At 44.0% G+C, this 15,008-nt stretch overlaps 1 protein-coding gene across 1 annotated transcript in view; it reads left to right on the forward strand.

Moving 5' to 3' along the window:
• Positions 1-15,008, forward strand: part of LOC147102690 (dynein axonemal heavy chain 9-like) — a 394,408-nt gene that overhangs the window by 28,246 nt on the left and 351,154 nt on the right. The window contains exons 5-6 of the mRNA XM_085963406.1: positions 3,184-3,349; positions 8,445-8,547. Of these exons, the coding sequence (XP_085819532.1) occupies positions 3,184-3,349; positions 8,445-8,547 (269 nt within the window). The remainder of the gene's footprint in view (positions 1-3,183; positions 3,350-8,444; positions 8,548-15,008) is intronic.

Genomic DNA, 15,008 nt, shown 5'->3' on the forward strand with positions numbered 1-15,008 from the left:
TGGTGCGTACTAAAGGGTTCCTCTAGATCTGTCAAGGCATCTGAAGCGCATTTTCAGCATGCCTATTGTCTGCTCTATGACAAATCTGGTGGAAATGTGGCTTTCATTATATCTCTTCTGGGCCTCAGTACTTGGTCTCCTCAAGGGTGTCATGAGCCACGTATTCACTTCATAGCCCTTGTCTCCAAGCAGCCAGCTGGAAAGATGAATGCGTGGTTGGAGAGATTGTGCAGGACATTGGGACCGTTCTGGGGGAGGTGGGACCTGTACAGGCCGGATGGGTTGCACCTCAACAGAGCCGGGACCAACATCCTCGTGGTGGGGGTGGGGGGGGGGCGCTGGTGTTTGCTAGTGCTGTTGGGGAAGGTTTAAACTAATTTGGCAGGGTGATGGACACCAGCATGTAGCATTAGAAAGGAGAAACAAGGTGCACAAAGGATTGGGAGAGACAGATAGCACTAGAGTAAGAAATAGTATGGTATTAGGTGGGGTCAGACTAAGAGAGAATACAAGAAGGTCTGAGAAAGGTTTACAGTGCCTATGTGTAGATGCACAAAGCGTGGTAAATAAGGTTGGTGAGCTGCAGATGCAAATAGCCACATGGGATTATGATGTTTTGGTGATAATGGAGACCTGGCTCAAAAAGGGCAGAGTTGTTTACTGAATATTTCTGGATATAAAGCGTTCAGGAAAGATAGGGAAGGAAAGAAACGAGGTAGGGTGGCAGTATTGATTAAGGAGATTTTACAGTGTGGAGAGAGAGGATGTCCTGGAATGGTCAAGCACAGAATCTATTTGGTTAGAGTTAAGAAATAATAGAGGTGCCATTACACTACTAGGTGTATTCTATAGGCCACCAACTAGTGGAAAGGATGTAGAGGAGCAAATTTGCTGGGAAATTACAGAGGTGTATGAACTATAGAGTAGTGATAATGGGGGACTTCAATTAATCTAATAGAGACTGGGATAGTAATAGTGTAAAGGGCAGAGAGGGGGAGGAATTTCTGAAGTGTGTTCAGGAGAACTTTCTTGATCAGTATGTTTCTGGCCCAATGAGGAAGGAGGCATTGCTGGATCTGGTTCTGGGGAATGAGGTGGGCCAAGTGGAGCAAGTGTCAGTAGGAGAACATTTAGGGAAAAGCGATCATAGTATCATAAGGTTTAGATTAGCTATGGAAAAGGACAAAGAGCAATCTAGAGTCAAAATACTTAATTGGAGGAGGGCCAATTTCAGTGGATTGAGAACAGATCTGGCCCGGGTAAATTAGAATGAAAGATTGGCTGGCAAAACTGTAATCGAACAATGGGCTGCCTTTAAAGAGGAGATGGTTCAGGTACAATCGAGGTACATTCCCATAAAGCCAGAGCTCCCTGGATGACGAAAGAGATTGAGAGTAAGATGAAGCAGAAAAAGCAGGTGTATGACAGATGTCAGGTTGAGAATACAAGTGAGAACCAGGCTGAACATAGAAAGTTCAGTGGGTATGTTAAAAACGCCAGCAAGAGGAGGCGTTGTGAACTTGGCTGGCCGCTTCGGGAGCGGTAATTAAAGGGAATGCGTTTCAGCTCGCGCAACCTTTATTATTTGCACCAGTCTGGTGCCTGCGCAAAGTTTTTAATGTTTCATTGGTGCAAGATGTCCAAGCCCTCCACTTTGTTAGAGTGTTTGGGGCTGTAATGGCAGTCGCCCAGGTCACCTTGCAAAACAGAACTGGCGACAGCTAGCTTGTGCAGCATCATTGGCCCTTCCCTTTAAGTGAGGGAAGCAGCCTCTGTGATGAAAGAGTGCCGTTCACAATGTGCTCAAAATTGTTTAGCGCTCTGCCGCTACTGCCTCACTCGCGGACTTTAGCGCCCTAAGAGAAGTGGTTAGTGGTTGATTTAGCGCTCCACTTCCCTCTAGGAGCACTAAAACTGAATTTCATGGGAGGTGAGAATGATTAGCGCCTGGCGCTAATTTTTCAACTTTCAAAGATTTAGCGCCCCAAATGGGGCTATACCGAATTTCTCCCTCTATAGAGTATGAAGAACCTTTATAAAACACTGGTTCGGCCTCAACTGGAGTATTGTGTCCAATTCTGGGTACCACACTTTAGGAAGGATGTGCAGGCCTTAGAGAGGGTGCAGAAAAGATTTACAAAAATGGTTGCAGGGATGAGGGACTTCAGTTATGTGGATAGATTGGAGAAGCTGGGGTTGTTCTCTTTAGAGCAGGGCTACAGGGAAAGGGCGGGGGAGTGGGACTAGCTGAAGTGCTCTTGCAGAGAGCCGGCACAGGCTCGACGGACTGAATGGCCTCCTCCCGTGCTGTAACCATTCAATGATTCTAAGAACATTTTGGCAGCAGAATTGCCCAGGTGGTTTTGGGTAGCGAGGAGGAAAATGCAGTCAAATCGGACTTGTTTATGATCTCGCTGCACACAGCAACTAGAGCAGTAGAAAAAGTGCAACTTGGACTCGCATAATGATCTTTATTTCCACTGCCTGTTGGAAAGGGACTGGCCTTTGTTCTTCAGCACTCCCAAAGGCACAGCTGTAAACAGTATCTGAATGTGTGGGGAATTGCTCACATCTCTACATTCCAACCACCTCACCGTGCTGATCCCATGTCAAAGTCAAGTGTCACCTCTCGCTGACTTTGAGCCAAGCAAAACTGATGATTTCTTGTACACTAAAAGGTGCATGGGGATTGAAATGATTCCGTATTAAATATCATTGCCGTGAAATTCTGCTGCAATGCTGGTGGAACCTCCGGGGAAATGGAGCGAATGCATGAAAATGCCGGTTTATGCAATTTCCCACGGGTGTTCCCGTATGTCTCCTATAGGATTATGGCAGGACACCAAGAGAAGCCCCGGCCCCCAGAATTTCTGTGCCAATATATGTGTACATTTTCCTTGAGATCATTTGTATTTTTATTATTGCTAAGGGATTGAAAAACAAATTGGCTAAAAGCCATCAAATTAACCAGAAAGAGACTGAAGCAAAGTGGGTGAGGCCAAGGTTCAGACAGCACTCACCTCTATTTACAGATGTGGGTACTTTGCCTCACCAGGAATGTAGTGCGAACCCTATTTATGCAGAGAGTCATGTTGATTCCTCAGCTGAGTGGTTGGACGTTTGTTCTCCTGAGTTCAAAGCTCATGGATTTCCACAGTGACATTTGCTGTTTGTGTTTTGCAGCCATACTGGAAAAGCCCCTCGAGAAGAAGGCTGGCAGGAACTATGGGCCACCTGGCACCAAGAGACTGATCTACTTTATCGATGACATGAACATGCCTGAAGTTGACACTTATGGCACTGTTCAGCCACATACACTTATTAGGCAACATTTGGATTACAATCACTGGTAGGTGGTCCTCAGATACTAAAGTAAATGTTCTCCTTAATGCACAATGTCTTTGTAAAGCATCAAAGATGAAGTATTGGATGAATGGGACATAAATTTGTCTTGGGATTGTAATGCAAACTGGGTGATAGCGAATCAGTGACCCGTTTTACACTGCTCAATTTTCAGTCGGAATGCAAAACGGGCTGCCAATTCGCTATCACCCGTGTTACATTACTGCCCAAGGCAAAATTTATAGCCCAATATTTTTGTGTTGTTCAAGGTGAGGATTACCATCGCTTGTTAAATGACAACATTTTCCTTTTTTAACATATTCAGTACTATAGTAACATATGCGGTCCGCTTATATGTTCATAATAATACGGCCCAGGGCACTTTGTGTCCTAACCTCTCTGAACTTGTGGACTTTAACAGAATTGCTACTTGTGGTCTTTGACAGAATTGCTACTTCTGAGCTGTGTCTTCCAAGTGTCAAGCTTGGTTTATTTGACAACATTCTTGTCACAGCCAGAAGGATATGGGTTCAAGCCTTACTTCATGACTTGAGCACATAATCTAGATTGACATTTGAGTGCAATACTGAAGGATTACTGCATTGTTGAGGATGCGATCTCTTTGGACAAAATGTTACACCGAGGTACCATCTGCCTCTTTGGAAGGACGTAAAAAATCCCATGACACTATTTGAAGAAGAAAAGGACGTTTTCCAGTGTCCAAGCCAATGTTCCTCTCTTGACCAACACCACCAAAAGAAAATGCTGTATCTGATTGCACATATGTTCTGGCCTTACAGATTGAAGATCTGGTCAACTTACTCTACTTTGCCACAGAATTTGCCCTCAATCTTAGAAAAGCATCTCCAACTTCAGCTGGGTGGCAATCCCAGCTCCCACACCAATGTTGTTCTCTAAATGAGATGGTTACTTTAGTGCCCATTACTGCCAAATTCTGGCTATTGTTGTGTTGTGGCCTTTGCCCACTGTCACATGGATTAAGACTTGTTAAACTCGCATAAGCAGGAGAACCCCCGCCCCCCCCCCCCCCCACCCTCCACCCCCCACCCGGCTAGTGCTGCCAGCTCTCAGAAAGCGGGTTTCATGCAGCCTGAAGGTAAAATTGCTTGAATTCTCTAAAACCGGCTGCCCAGGAGACCCACTTTCAGCAGGTCCTCTTAGCCATGTCTGTCAGTTTTAAATCTGTCGCAGGACAGGTGTTTCCGGGAACCAGCGAGATTGTTGCCATTCACACATAGCTTCAGGGCCTTTACACATGGGAGAGGGGAAGAAAGAGAGGGACAGACACAAAGGGGGTCATTTTAATCTAACTCAGCAGGCGAGAACCTGGCGGGATCAGGTGAAATGCTGCTTTTACACCCTGCCTAATATTACTCTCCTTGACTTCAATGGAGAATAAAATTGGGCGGAGAGTACTCCCCAGCCCACTGCCAGATGCACAGTAAAGCTCCCAATATTCTGCCCCAACAATGTGTCTCAGGAAAGTGCATTCCTCCACCACACGAATAGGGACATTGGAAGTGCCAGATTAAAAAAGACCAGGGCCCACCTGGTTCACCACCTACTATCCCGGTAGTCACATGATACAACAATAATGGAGTTGTTGACTAATCATGGCAATAAATCTCCATCCATTATTCTACAAACAGACCTAGACATGACGCAAGGAAAACCCCAGTGGTGGAGAGCTTTGGGGACCATAGGTCCAAAGTCACCTGTTCCTCCCAAGCTTGCTACACTCACCACATCTTGTTTCAAAGAACTCAAACTGTATTCCAAGATGTTACTTTCTGAAAGAAATCTGTCTGATTCGCATTTCTATTTCAACAACGCCCTTCCTTCTGACCTTGTGATTGAGACTGACGATTTAGTACCAATTACTGCTGTCGATTTGTATGCATTAAGAGCTGGGTTGACACTGTTCCAAACTCATTTCACAAAGGACTTGGGCAGAGAAAGGAGATTTCTATGTCTGGGCTGAATTTAAGGGAAGGGTCCCAAAGGTGAAAACATCGTGCTTTTAATCACTGTTCTACCTGCTAGCTGCTAACTCAAAATTGTTCTCAATAAATTGTTCCTTTTTGTTGCCTTGGATCGACCTCATTTCAAAACTGAATATCGAGCAGGAAGTCAATGGCCCAGAAATTCGGGTCGGGGGCTTCCCGCGGGTGTAAGCCCCCGATCTGCACTTACCTAGCGTGCCGGCCGTTGAGCTGTGGACCCCCGTGGAATTCCTATCCGGGGCCTGGTCCAGCTGCCGGCGCGCAGTGCTTGCGTATCCCAGGGGCGCAGTTAGTTCGATGCGTCCCCTGGGATCACGTGGGCCATGGGGAGCCAATCGGAGCAAGGAATGCTCCATTCATAAGTCTGACAGGAAATGCTGTCAAGACTTATAAATACTACGGCCCCAAAACAGCACTAAATCTTCAAATACATTTTTTTTTAAATCGCATTTTTTAAATAAACTATAAATTACATGAAATAACTATTTTAAACAATGGCCCTGAAATTAGGATCGGGAGCTTGCCGCGCGTGCAAGCCCCCGATGTGCACTCACCCTGCGCGCCGACATCTGAAGCCCGGGCCTACTTGCATTTCCTGTCACTGGCCCGGTTCAGATGTCGGCACGATGTGCTTACCTGATCCAGCGGCGTAGTTAGTGCGATGTGCCGGCTGGGATCAGGTGAGCACTCTGCAGCCAATCAGGGGAGGGGAAACTCATTCATGAGTTTGACAGTAAGAGCTGTCAAACTCATGAAAAGTATGGGCTGCCAAAACACTACTTTAACTTTAAATAAAATTTTAAAAAACATCCCACTGATTATATTAACTATAAATAAGTTTTAAAAAATGTTTTAAACAATTAATCAATTTTTTGAAAAAAATAAATTTTAAAAAAATAGGGTCTAAAACTAAACTTACCATCCTGTAAATTCTTTAAAAGTAATAAACCTGTGGAAAAAAAATTTCTACATTGTACTAAAAGCCCGCTTACCTGTAAAACTAAGTATTTACGTCTGGTTTTTCCACGCGTAAAAACCGGAGGCCTTTACACTCGGGCAACTCTGGGGGGGAAAAAAAAAGGAATTTCATTGCGCACGCACTGCCTGTGCAGTCGCGCGCGTTCTGCCTCTTAACCCCTTGGGTCAGAGGAGAGGAAATGCCGGTTTTCAGCGCATGCGCTGTGCATGCTGAAAACCGGCAATTCCTCCAGGCACACACGTAAGTACCCCATCCTTACTCACGCGTTGTGCCCGGAATTACTGGGCCAATAATTTAAATTTTTGAAAAAAATAATTTTATTTTCTAATGGGGCTAAAAATAAACTTACCTTGCTTTAAAGTATTTAAAAATAATAAACCTGTGGAAAAAATGTTTTAATTTTAATTAATTCACCACTTACCTTGTAAAAAGCAGGCCTTACGCCTGCTTTTTACATTTCTAACTTCTGCAGACTTACCCTCCCGGGAAAACCTGTATATAAAAAAAAAAACGAAGTTCGATGCGCACGTGCAGCCTCTCCCGCGCACGCGTTCGACCTTTGAACCCCTTCGTTCAGAGGAACGGAATTGCCGGTTTCCCGCGCATGCGCAGTGCATGCAGGAAACTGGCACTTCCATCGGGCCTATGGGTGAGTACCCCGTGCGTACTCACCTGTGGAGACCCGAATTTCTGGGCCATTATGAAATAATGCCCATGTTTATTTACACGTTCATTTCAACATTTTTTCTAGTTATTATTTTAGAACTTCGTGATGCAGGGCTGTGAGGGAGAGTCACTGAAAGATCTGGTAGTTTAAGTATTGTTGGAATCTGTCAGGTTTACGAATGGCACAAAAACTGCCTGCGGCTTAATAAGAGGACTGAGATATATCCAGGAACTGGTACATATTCTAAATTGGCCTCCAACGGTTAGCAAGCAAGAACTGCAGCAGTTAGAACATTAACCTTTTGAAGGCTGGTTTTCCACAACAATTTTCCAAATTAGATACGTGGTGTTGCTCACCGCAAGTCAGAGGCTATGCTCTTTATAACAATGAGGTGTTAACAGCAAAGTGTGAACGGCAAAGGGTGACAACAAGTAAATATGACACTTATGGAACTGAGCGCTGCGCTACATTATAAATACTGTATCATGCAAAGTAGCGAGGTTTCCTCTAGTTTACTATTTTAATTCACTGTAGCCAGTCCAACATTCCTCTCTCAACCAACACCACCAAAAACAAATTAACTGCTCATTCCTCTGATTTGCTCTTCCTAGCTGCCACGTTTGCCTACCGAACAACCGTGACCACACTTCGAGAAAAGAAAAGAAAGACTTGCATTTATATAGCGCCTTTCACGACCACCGGACGTCTCAAAGTGCTTTACAGCCAATGAAGTACTTTTGAAGTGGAGTCACTTCGAAAAAAGTAATTCATTGGTTGCAGAAACAGTTTGGGCCTGAGGGTGTGATAAGCTGCTCTGTGGATACAAGTTTGTTCCCGTTTCTTTTAAAAAGTAGTATTGTTGCGGGATCCATACGGTCAGGTCCTCTGCCACAAAATGAATATCGTCAAGTTTTAGTTGAAGCTCACCACTGCATATTGTGTACAGTGAATATCAGAACAAGGTCACTTCTTGGTGAGCTTTCAGCCTTGCAGGCATGCGGGGCAAGCTGCGAGTCCATGGAACGCCAGGAAAAGGCATAGTCGGTGTCAGTATCAGGTGAAGCTGTGATATACCAGGCGTGAAAGAGGGACTGAAGGAAAATGCTGCCGATGCTGGAAACCTGAAATAAAAACAGAAAATGCTGGAAATACTCAGCAGGTCAGACAGCATCTGTGGAGAGAGAAACAGAGTTAATGTTTCAGGACCATTACTTTTCATCAGAACTCTAATGAAAGGTCATCGACCTGAAACGTTAACTCTGTTTCTCTCTCCACAGATGCTGCCTGATCTGCTGAGTATTTCCAGCATTTTCTGTTTTTATGCGAGAGTGACTGATGCTGACTGATGCACGTTATTTTATTCAGCTCGTGGTTACCCATTTATTCAAGCCGCTTGTCAGCACTAGCATTGTTTTTTAAAATCTTTTACCAGGTATGACCGAACTAAGCTTTCACTGAAAGAGATTCACAATGTGCAATATGTGTCCTGTATGAATCCCACATCCGGCAGTTTCACCATCAACCCTCGCCTGCAGGTATGTTGAAGGATTTCATTTCTGCCGTTGTTTACAAAGTCAGTTCAATGAAGACATGGGAAAAGCAATAGTTAGATCGGTAATACAGTAATAAGAACCTTTGCACAAAGCCAGGGGAGTGCAAAGCAGGTTCAGATCAGACTGCTACCTTGTTGTGAATCTTAATGCCTCTTTATCATCAGGGGTTGATATTAAACAGCAGAAAATGTCAGGCTCAGTTGAACCACATGATGCCAGCTTGAGGAACTTTCATCTCCACTGTTCCTCTCTCCCACCTAACCCCAGTGAGATAGTGCCACATGATATACAGGGAGGGTGATGGTAGGCTGAGCTAAATTGCCTGGGTGGGAGTGTAAGGAGAGATGGCTACATTATTTACTCAAGGACAATGATATAGGGCGCCATATAGATTATGGCACCCTGAGCCCAAGAAAGGAGAGAAGATGAGCAGAACAACTTTTGGACATTTCCTACTTCCTAGCAGCTGATTTAGGAGTGACATGGGTGGTGGCCATGGAACCCCTTCAGGCAGTTAGAGGCATCTGGCTTGGGGAGAGCTAAAGAGCTGTAGATAATAAAGTGTATTCTCATAAAAATTCCAAACAACCGTAAAGCATATCTGCTGATGAAGTGATTCTGCTCTGTAATTCATTTATTGCTGCACTAGATGCCCACAGTTTTCGGCAGGACAGAGTTGCTGTTCCCAGATTTACAACTTACTGACAGAGATCTATAATGCTATAATCATCATGTCCTATAACTTATAGGATGGGCACAGAATTGATTGCTGTGTGAAGCTTGCTGAGTGCAGCAATCAATCGCATACTCACACCCACAAGTCAAGACGATGTCAACTCTCCACAGACTGTAATCATTGCTACTGCATCTCTCTCATCTTCCCTTTTTAAAGAATTAGCCTGGTGTCTGGATTCTATTGCGAAATATATACATGTCACCGCAGGATTTAACGGTAAGACAGGCTCTCTGTGAGGAAAAGTTGGGAAGAGCATCTAGATTTTTGATGGCAAGGGAGAGATGCAGTGGGGAGGATTACTCTTATGCTTAAAAGGGTAGTACTTTCTGTTATGAATCTTATGATTCATGAAGAAAGACTCATGAAATAACACTTGATGGCCAGCTGGTGGCGCCATCCAAGGAGTATAAATACTTGGGCGTGGGCCTAGTTTGCCTAGGACATTGTGTAAACAGGAACTAGTGAAAGATAACTAGACCTCCATGTTTTGAAACAAGTTGATTAAAGCCTTGCTTTATACTCGAACCAAGTGCGTAGTGAGTTTTATTACGTCACTTTCTACCTGCTGCCTGAAAACACAAACAATGGTCGGTGCTGCATCATCTTCAGCCATTACAGGGTCAGATTGTCCCAGCTTGGTTCCCAGGCCAGTCCATGAATGTAAGTACTCAGGGATTCAGGTACAATCTCCAACCCAATAATGTCATTGGAGAGGCTTTAAAGGGAAGGAGAGCTGTAATGGTGGGTTTTGTGATGTTAGAAAATTAGAATTTCATAGAAATTGAAAAAATATGGGCTAAATGTTCTACCGTTAATAGTCTATGAATGAATGGTCTACCTATATTTCTTCTTTTTCCAGAGAGAAAACTTTGAGTAAGTTGAGTGCATGATTCATATATTGTGCCTCACATATCACTCAGTTAAGAGACAGGTCTTCACAGGGCACTGTGAAAATGGTCACTTCTTCAGAACAGCCCCTATGTTCCCATTTTTTTTTAAAGAGTTAAAAAATCCAAGCGAAGGGCCAATGTCAAGGCCCATAGCGCAGGCACCATGGAAATTGAAAGGAGTAAAAGAGATGAGGTAAATCAAGTAGTGAAACTAGTTTGGTTATTAAAAGCCTGAAGATTATATGAAAAGAGGAAAAACTGAAGGAAGTAATAAGTTTTGAGATGCTGGGATAGAAAGAGTTTTAATATGGAACTGTCAGGTGGGCCAAAGCTTCTTTGACAGTGTGGTAAACCACTGTTATACCTGCCTGTGTGGGTGTTTGTATTCCACTGTGTACATGTCTGTACATGCCTCGGCTCACTCCTCCCACGAGTCCAGGTATAAAGGTGACTGCTCCACAGTCCCTCTGTATTCTGGACTGGTCAACCACTCGAGGCACACCTTCATTCTCTTGTTAATAAAAGCCTGTTAGTTACTCGCTTAACCTCAGTCTTTTGAGTAATTAATAGCGCATCAGACAGCACCTCCCAAACCCGCGACCTCCACCACCTAGACGAACAAGGGCAGCAGGTGCATGGGAACACTATCCCCTCCAAGTTCCCTTCCAAAATCACACACCATCTCGACTTGGAACTATGTTGCTGTTCCTTCATGGTTGCTGGGTCAAAATCGCGGAACTCCCTACCCAACAGTATCGTGGGAGCACCTTCACCGTACAGACTGCAGTGGTTTAAGAAGAATGCCCACCACCACCACCATCCCAAGGGCAACTAAGGATGGACAATAAATACCGGCCTTGCCAGTGATGCCCATTTCCCAAGAATGAATTAAAAGAAAGCAGTGAGGATGTAGGGAGAAGAAACAGCCTCTAGGGCAGCTTAGAAGGAAAAGAAGAGGAAAGCTAAGAGAAGTAGGAACCAAGGAGAAATGCAGTGGCCAAAATAATTTGGGATGATAATGTTTACAAATGAGCTTTGGTGATTTATACTCCTGATATAAACCATAAACATGTCAAGGTTCCACTTGATACATTATTTGTCCAACAGGAGGAGCTGACTCTATAACTCATTAACAACTGCGCTATATATTATATGGTCAGGCCTCCCTATTTTACATACCTCATAATACACAAGCCCCTGATGTTATCTGCTATTTAACAGTGACACTGATTAGACAGAAGGAAAGCACAGAGGTAGTAATCAGGGCCTGCGGTTTATCTGTATGGAGTATATCAAAATCCATTTTTATTGCTTGGCATTTTCTGGGATTCTTACCATTGTTTTGGGGATCACGTTCCTGGTTTTACTGGTACTCTGAAAGTGAATGGTTATCTTTCTTTACAAACAAGCACAACACTGACTGGCTTAAACAAGGGCTACATCAATGCATGGCTTGAAGGAGGGCGACATTACTGGTTTAAATGAGAGCTATGGTTTAAACAAAGGTTAAATCGTGTCCTGGATTGGACATGGCTAACGCGATGGGTACTTAAAAAAACGACTTATTGAGCAGTGGCATTGAAAACAATTTCAGGTTGTTCACTGCTAGACCTCTGTGCGAATCTGTTAGTAGCTGTCAACAGACAGAAAATGTTTGCTGCACATTTGCACTGGAAGCAGTTTCCATACAGCCTGAAAGGGAACCTTACCCAAGGCCAGCACCTGTGGGGTCATTGAAATCCAAGACTGGCATAGATCAAATGAGCCTACTTTGGTAATTTGTGCACACCATGCCTAATAGAAATCCCAGCCCCAGATGTCCTGTTCCAGACCACAGCCCAGAAAGATGCTAGTGAAGCAGCAGAGCGGGCAATTTCACTTCTGAAAACTGTTACTTTCCTTTATTTGGGAGGATTTCCACTGTTTGCCATCATCAATGTGTTTTCTAATCATAGAATCATAGAATGGCTACAGCACGGAAGAAGGCCATTCGGCCCGTCGAGCTTGTGTCGACTCTCAGCTAGTCCCACTCACCCGCCCTTTCCCCGTAGCGCTGCAATTTTTTTCCTTCAGATACTTATCCAACTCCCTTTTGAAAGATAAGATTGAATCTGCCTCCACCACCCTTTCAGGCAATGCATTCCAGATCATAACCACTCGCTAGATAAAATAGTTTTTTCTTACGTCGCCTTTACTTCTTTTACCAATCACCTTAAATGTGTGTCCTCTGGCTCTCGACCCTTCTGCCAGTGGGAACAGTTTCCCTCCATCTACTCTGTCCAGACCCCCTCATGATTTTGAACACCTCTAACAAATCTCCTTTCAAACTTCTTTGCTCCAAGGAGAACAACCCCAGCTTCTCCAGTCTATCAACGTAACTGAAGTCCCTCATTCCTGGAATCATTCTCGTAAATCTCTTCTGCACCTTCTCCAAGGCCTTCACAACTTTCCAAAAGTGTGGTGTCCAGAAATGGACACAGTACTCCAGTTGAGGCTGAACCAGTATTTTATACAGGTTCATCATAATTTCCACACTTTTGTACTCTATGGCCCAGATATTCCGATCGCAGGCCTCCCGGTGGAGGACTGCGATCTGGAAAATTCTGCGCCCTTACCTGAGGGCTCCCGGAACGCGCACAATTCCAATCCTGGGCCTCTCCAAACTGCCGGTGCGCAGGGCCCACGTATCCCAGAGGCGCAGGTAGTTCGCAGCGTCCCTGGGATCACGTGGGCCATGGGGAGCCAATCACAGAAGGGAATCTCCCTTCATACATTTGTTAAATATATGAATGGAGATCACCCACCCCCAAAACATAGTAAAACTTTAAATAATTTTTTTTTTAAATCACATTTTTAAAATGACTTGAAAGTACAATAAATTAACTATTTTAAACAAAAATTTAAATTTTTGAAAAAAATAATTAAAGTTTTTTACAGGGTTAAAAATAAACTTACCTTTTTTTAGGTATTTTTAAATGATAAACCAGTGAATTTTTTTTAAACTTTTTTCAACTCTTATCCTGGTGAAAGCAGGCCTTATGCCTGCTTTTACCAGGTGCAAGAATTGTAAGTGTTTTCTGCGGGCGGAGGGTCTCCAGAAAGCAGAACTCTCCACCCGCAGAGGCCCTTCTCCAGCGCAGCCAGAGGATTTGTCAAGAGCTTTCTTGACAGATCGGAAATGCCGGTTTCCAGCGCATGCGCAGTGCATGCCTAAAACCGGCATTTCTGATGTCCCTACGGGTGGGTACACAGCGCGTACCCACCCGTAGGGCTCGGAATATCCGGCCCTATACCTCTATTTATGAAGCCCAGGATCCCGTAAGCCTTTTTAACTGCTTTCTCAACCTGCCCTGCCACTTTCAACAATTTGTGCACACATACCCCCAGGTCTCTCTCTTCCTACACCCCCTTTGGGATTGTACCATTTAGTTTATATGTCCTCTCCTCATTCTTTCTACCAAAATGTATCACTTCACACTTTTCTGTGTTAAATTTCATCTGCCACATGTCTGCCCATTTCACCATTTCTTCCTGAAGTCTATCACTCTCCTCCTCACTGTTCAATATACTTCCAAGTTTTGTGCCATCTGCAAATTTTGAAATTGTGCCCTGTACACCCACATCCAAGTCATTAATATATATCAAGAAAAGCAGTGGTCCTAGAACCGACCCCTGGGGAACACCACTGTATACCTTCCTCCAGTCCGAAAAATAACCGTTCACCACTATTCTCTGTTTCTTGTCACTTAGCCAAATTTGTATCCATGCTGCCACTGTCCCTTTTATTTCATGGGCTTCAACTTTGCTGGCAAGCCTATTATGTGACACTTCGTTGAATGCCTTTTGGAAATCTATGTACACTACGTCAACCACATTGCCCTCATCAACCCTCTCTGTTACCTTGTCAAAAAACTCAATCAAACACGATTTGCCTTTAACGAATCCGTGCTGGCTTTCCTTAATTAATCCACACCTATCCAAGCAATGGTTAATTTTGTCCCTGATTACTGTTTCTAAAAGCTTCCCCACTACTGAGGTTAAACAGACTGGCCTGCAGTTGCTGGGTTTTTCTTTACACCCTTTTTTGAACAATGGTGTAACATTTGCAATTCTCCAGTCCTCTGGCACCACCCCCGCATCTATGGAGGATTGGAATATTATGGCCAGTATCTCCGCGATTTCTGCCCTCAATTCCCTCAGCATCCTAGGATGCATCCCATCCGCTCCTGGTGACTTATCTACTTTAAGTACAGCCAGCCTTTTTAATACCTCTTTATCAATTAATACCTCTTTATCAATTTTTAACCTATCAAGTATCTCCATTACCTCCTCCTTCACTATGTCTATGACAGCATCCTCTTCCTTGGCGAAGACAGATGCAAAGTACTCACTTAGTACCTCAGCTATACCCTCTCCCTCCATGCATAGGTCTCTTTTTTGGTCGCTAATCAGCCCCACCCCTCCTCTTACTACCCTTTTACTATTTATATGCCTATAGAAGACTTTTGGATTACCTTTTATGTTGGCTGCCATTCTATTCTCATACCCTCTCTTTACCCCTCTTATTTTCTTTTTCACTTCTCCTCTGACCTTTCTATATTTAGCCTGATTCTCAGATGTATTTGCAACCTGACATCTGTCATACGTGCTCTTTATCTGCTTCATCATATTCTCTATCTGTTTCGTCATCCAGGGAGCGCTGACTTTAGTTACCCTGCCTTTCCCCCAAGTGGGAATGTATCTCGACTGTACCTGAACTATTTCCTCTTTAAAGGCAGCCCATTGTTCGATTACAGTTTTGCCTGCCAATCTTTGAT

The sequence above is a fragment of the Somniosus microcephalus genome, chromosome 21 (genome assembly GCF_052327205.1).
Source record: "Somniosus microcephalus isolate GS21.2 chromosome 21, FLI_Smic_1.0, whole genome shotgun sequence".
Lineage (NCBI taxonomy): Eukaryota > Metazoa > Chordata > Chondrichthyes > Squaliformes > Somniosidae > Somniosus > Somniosus microcephalus.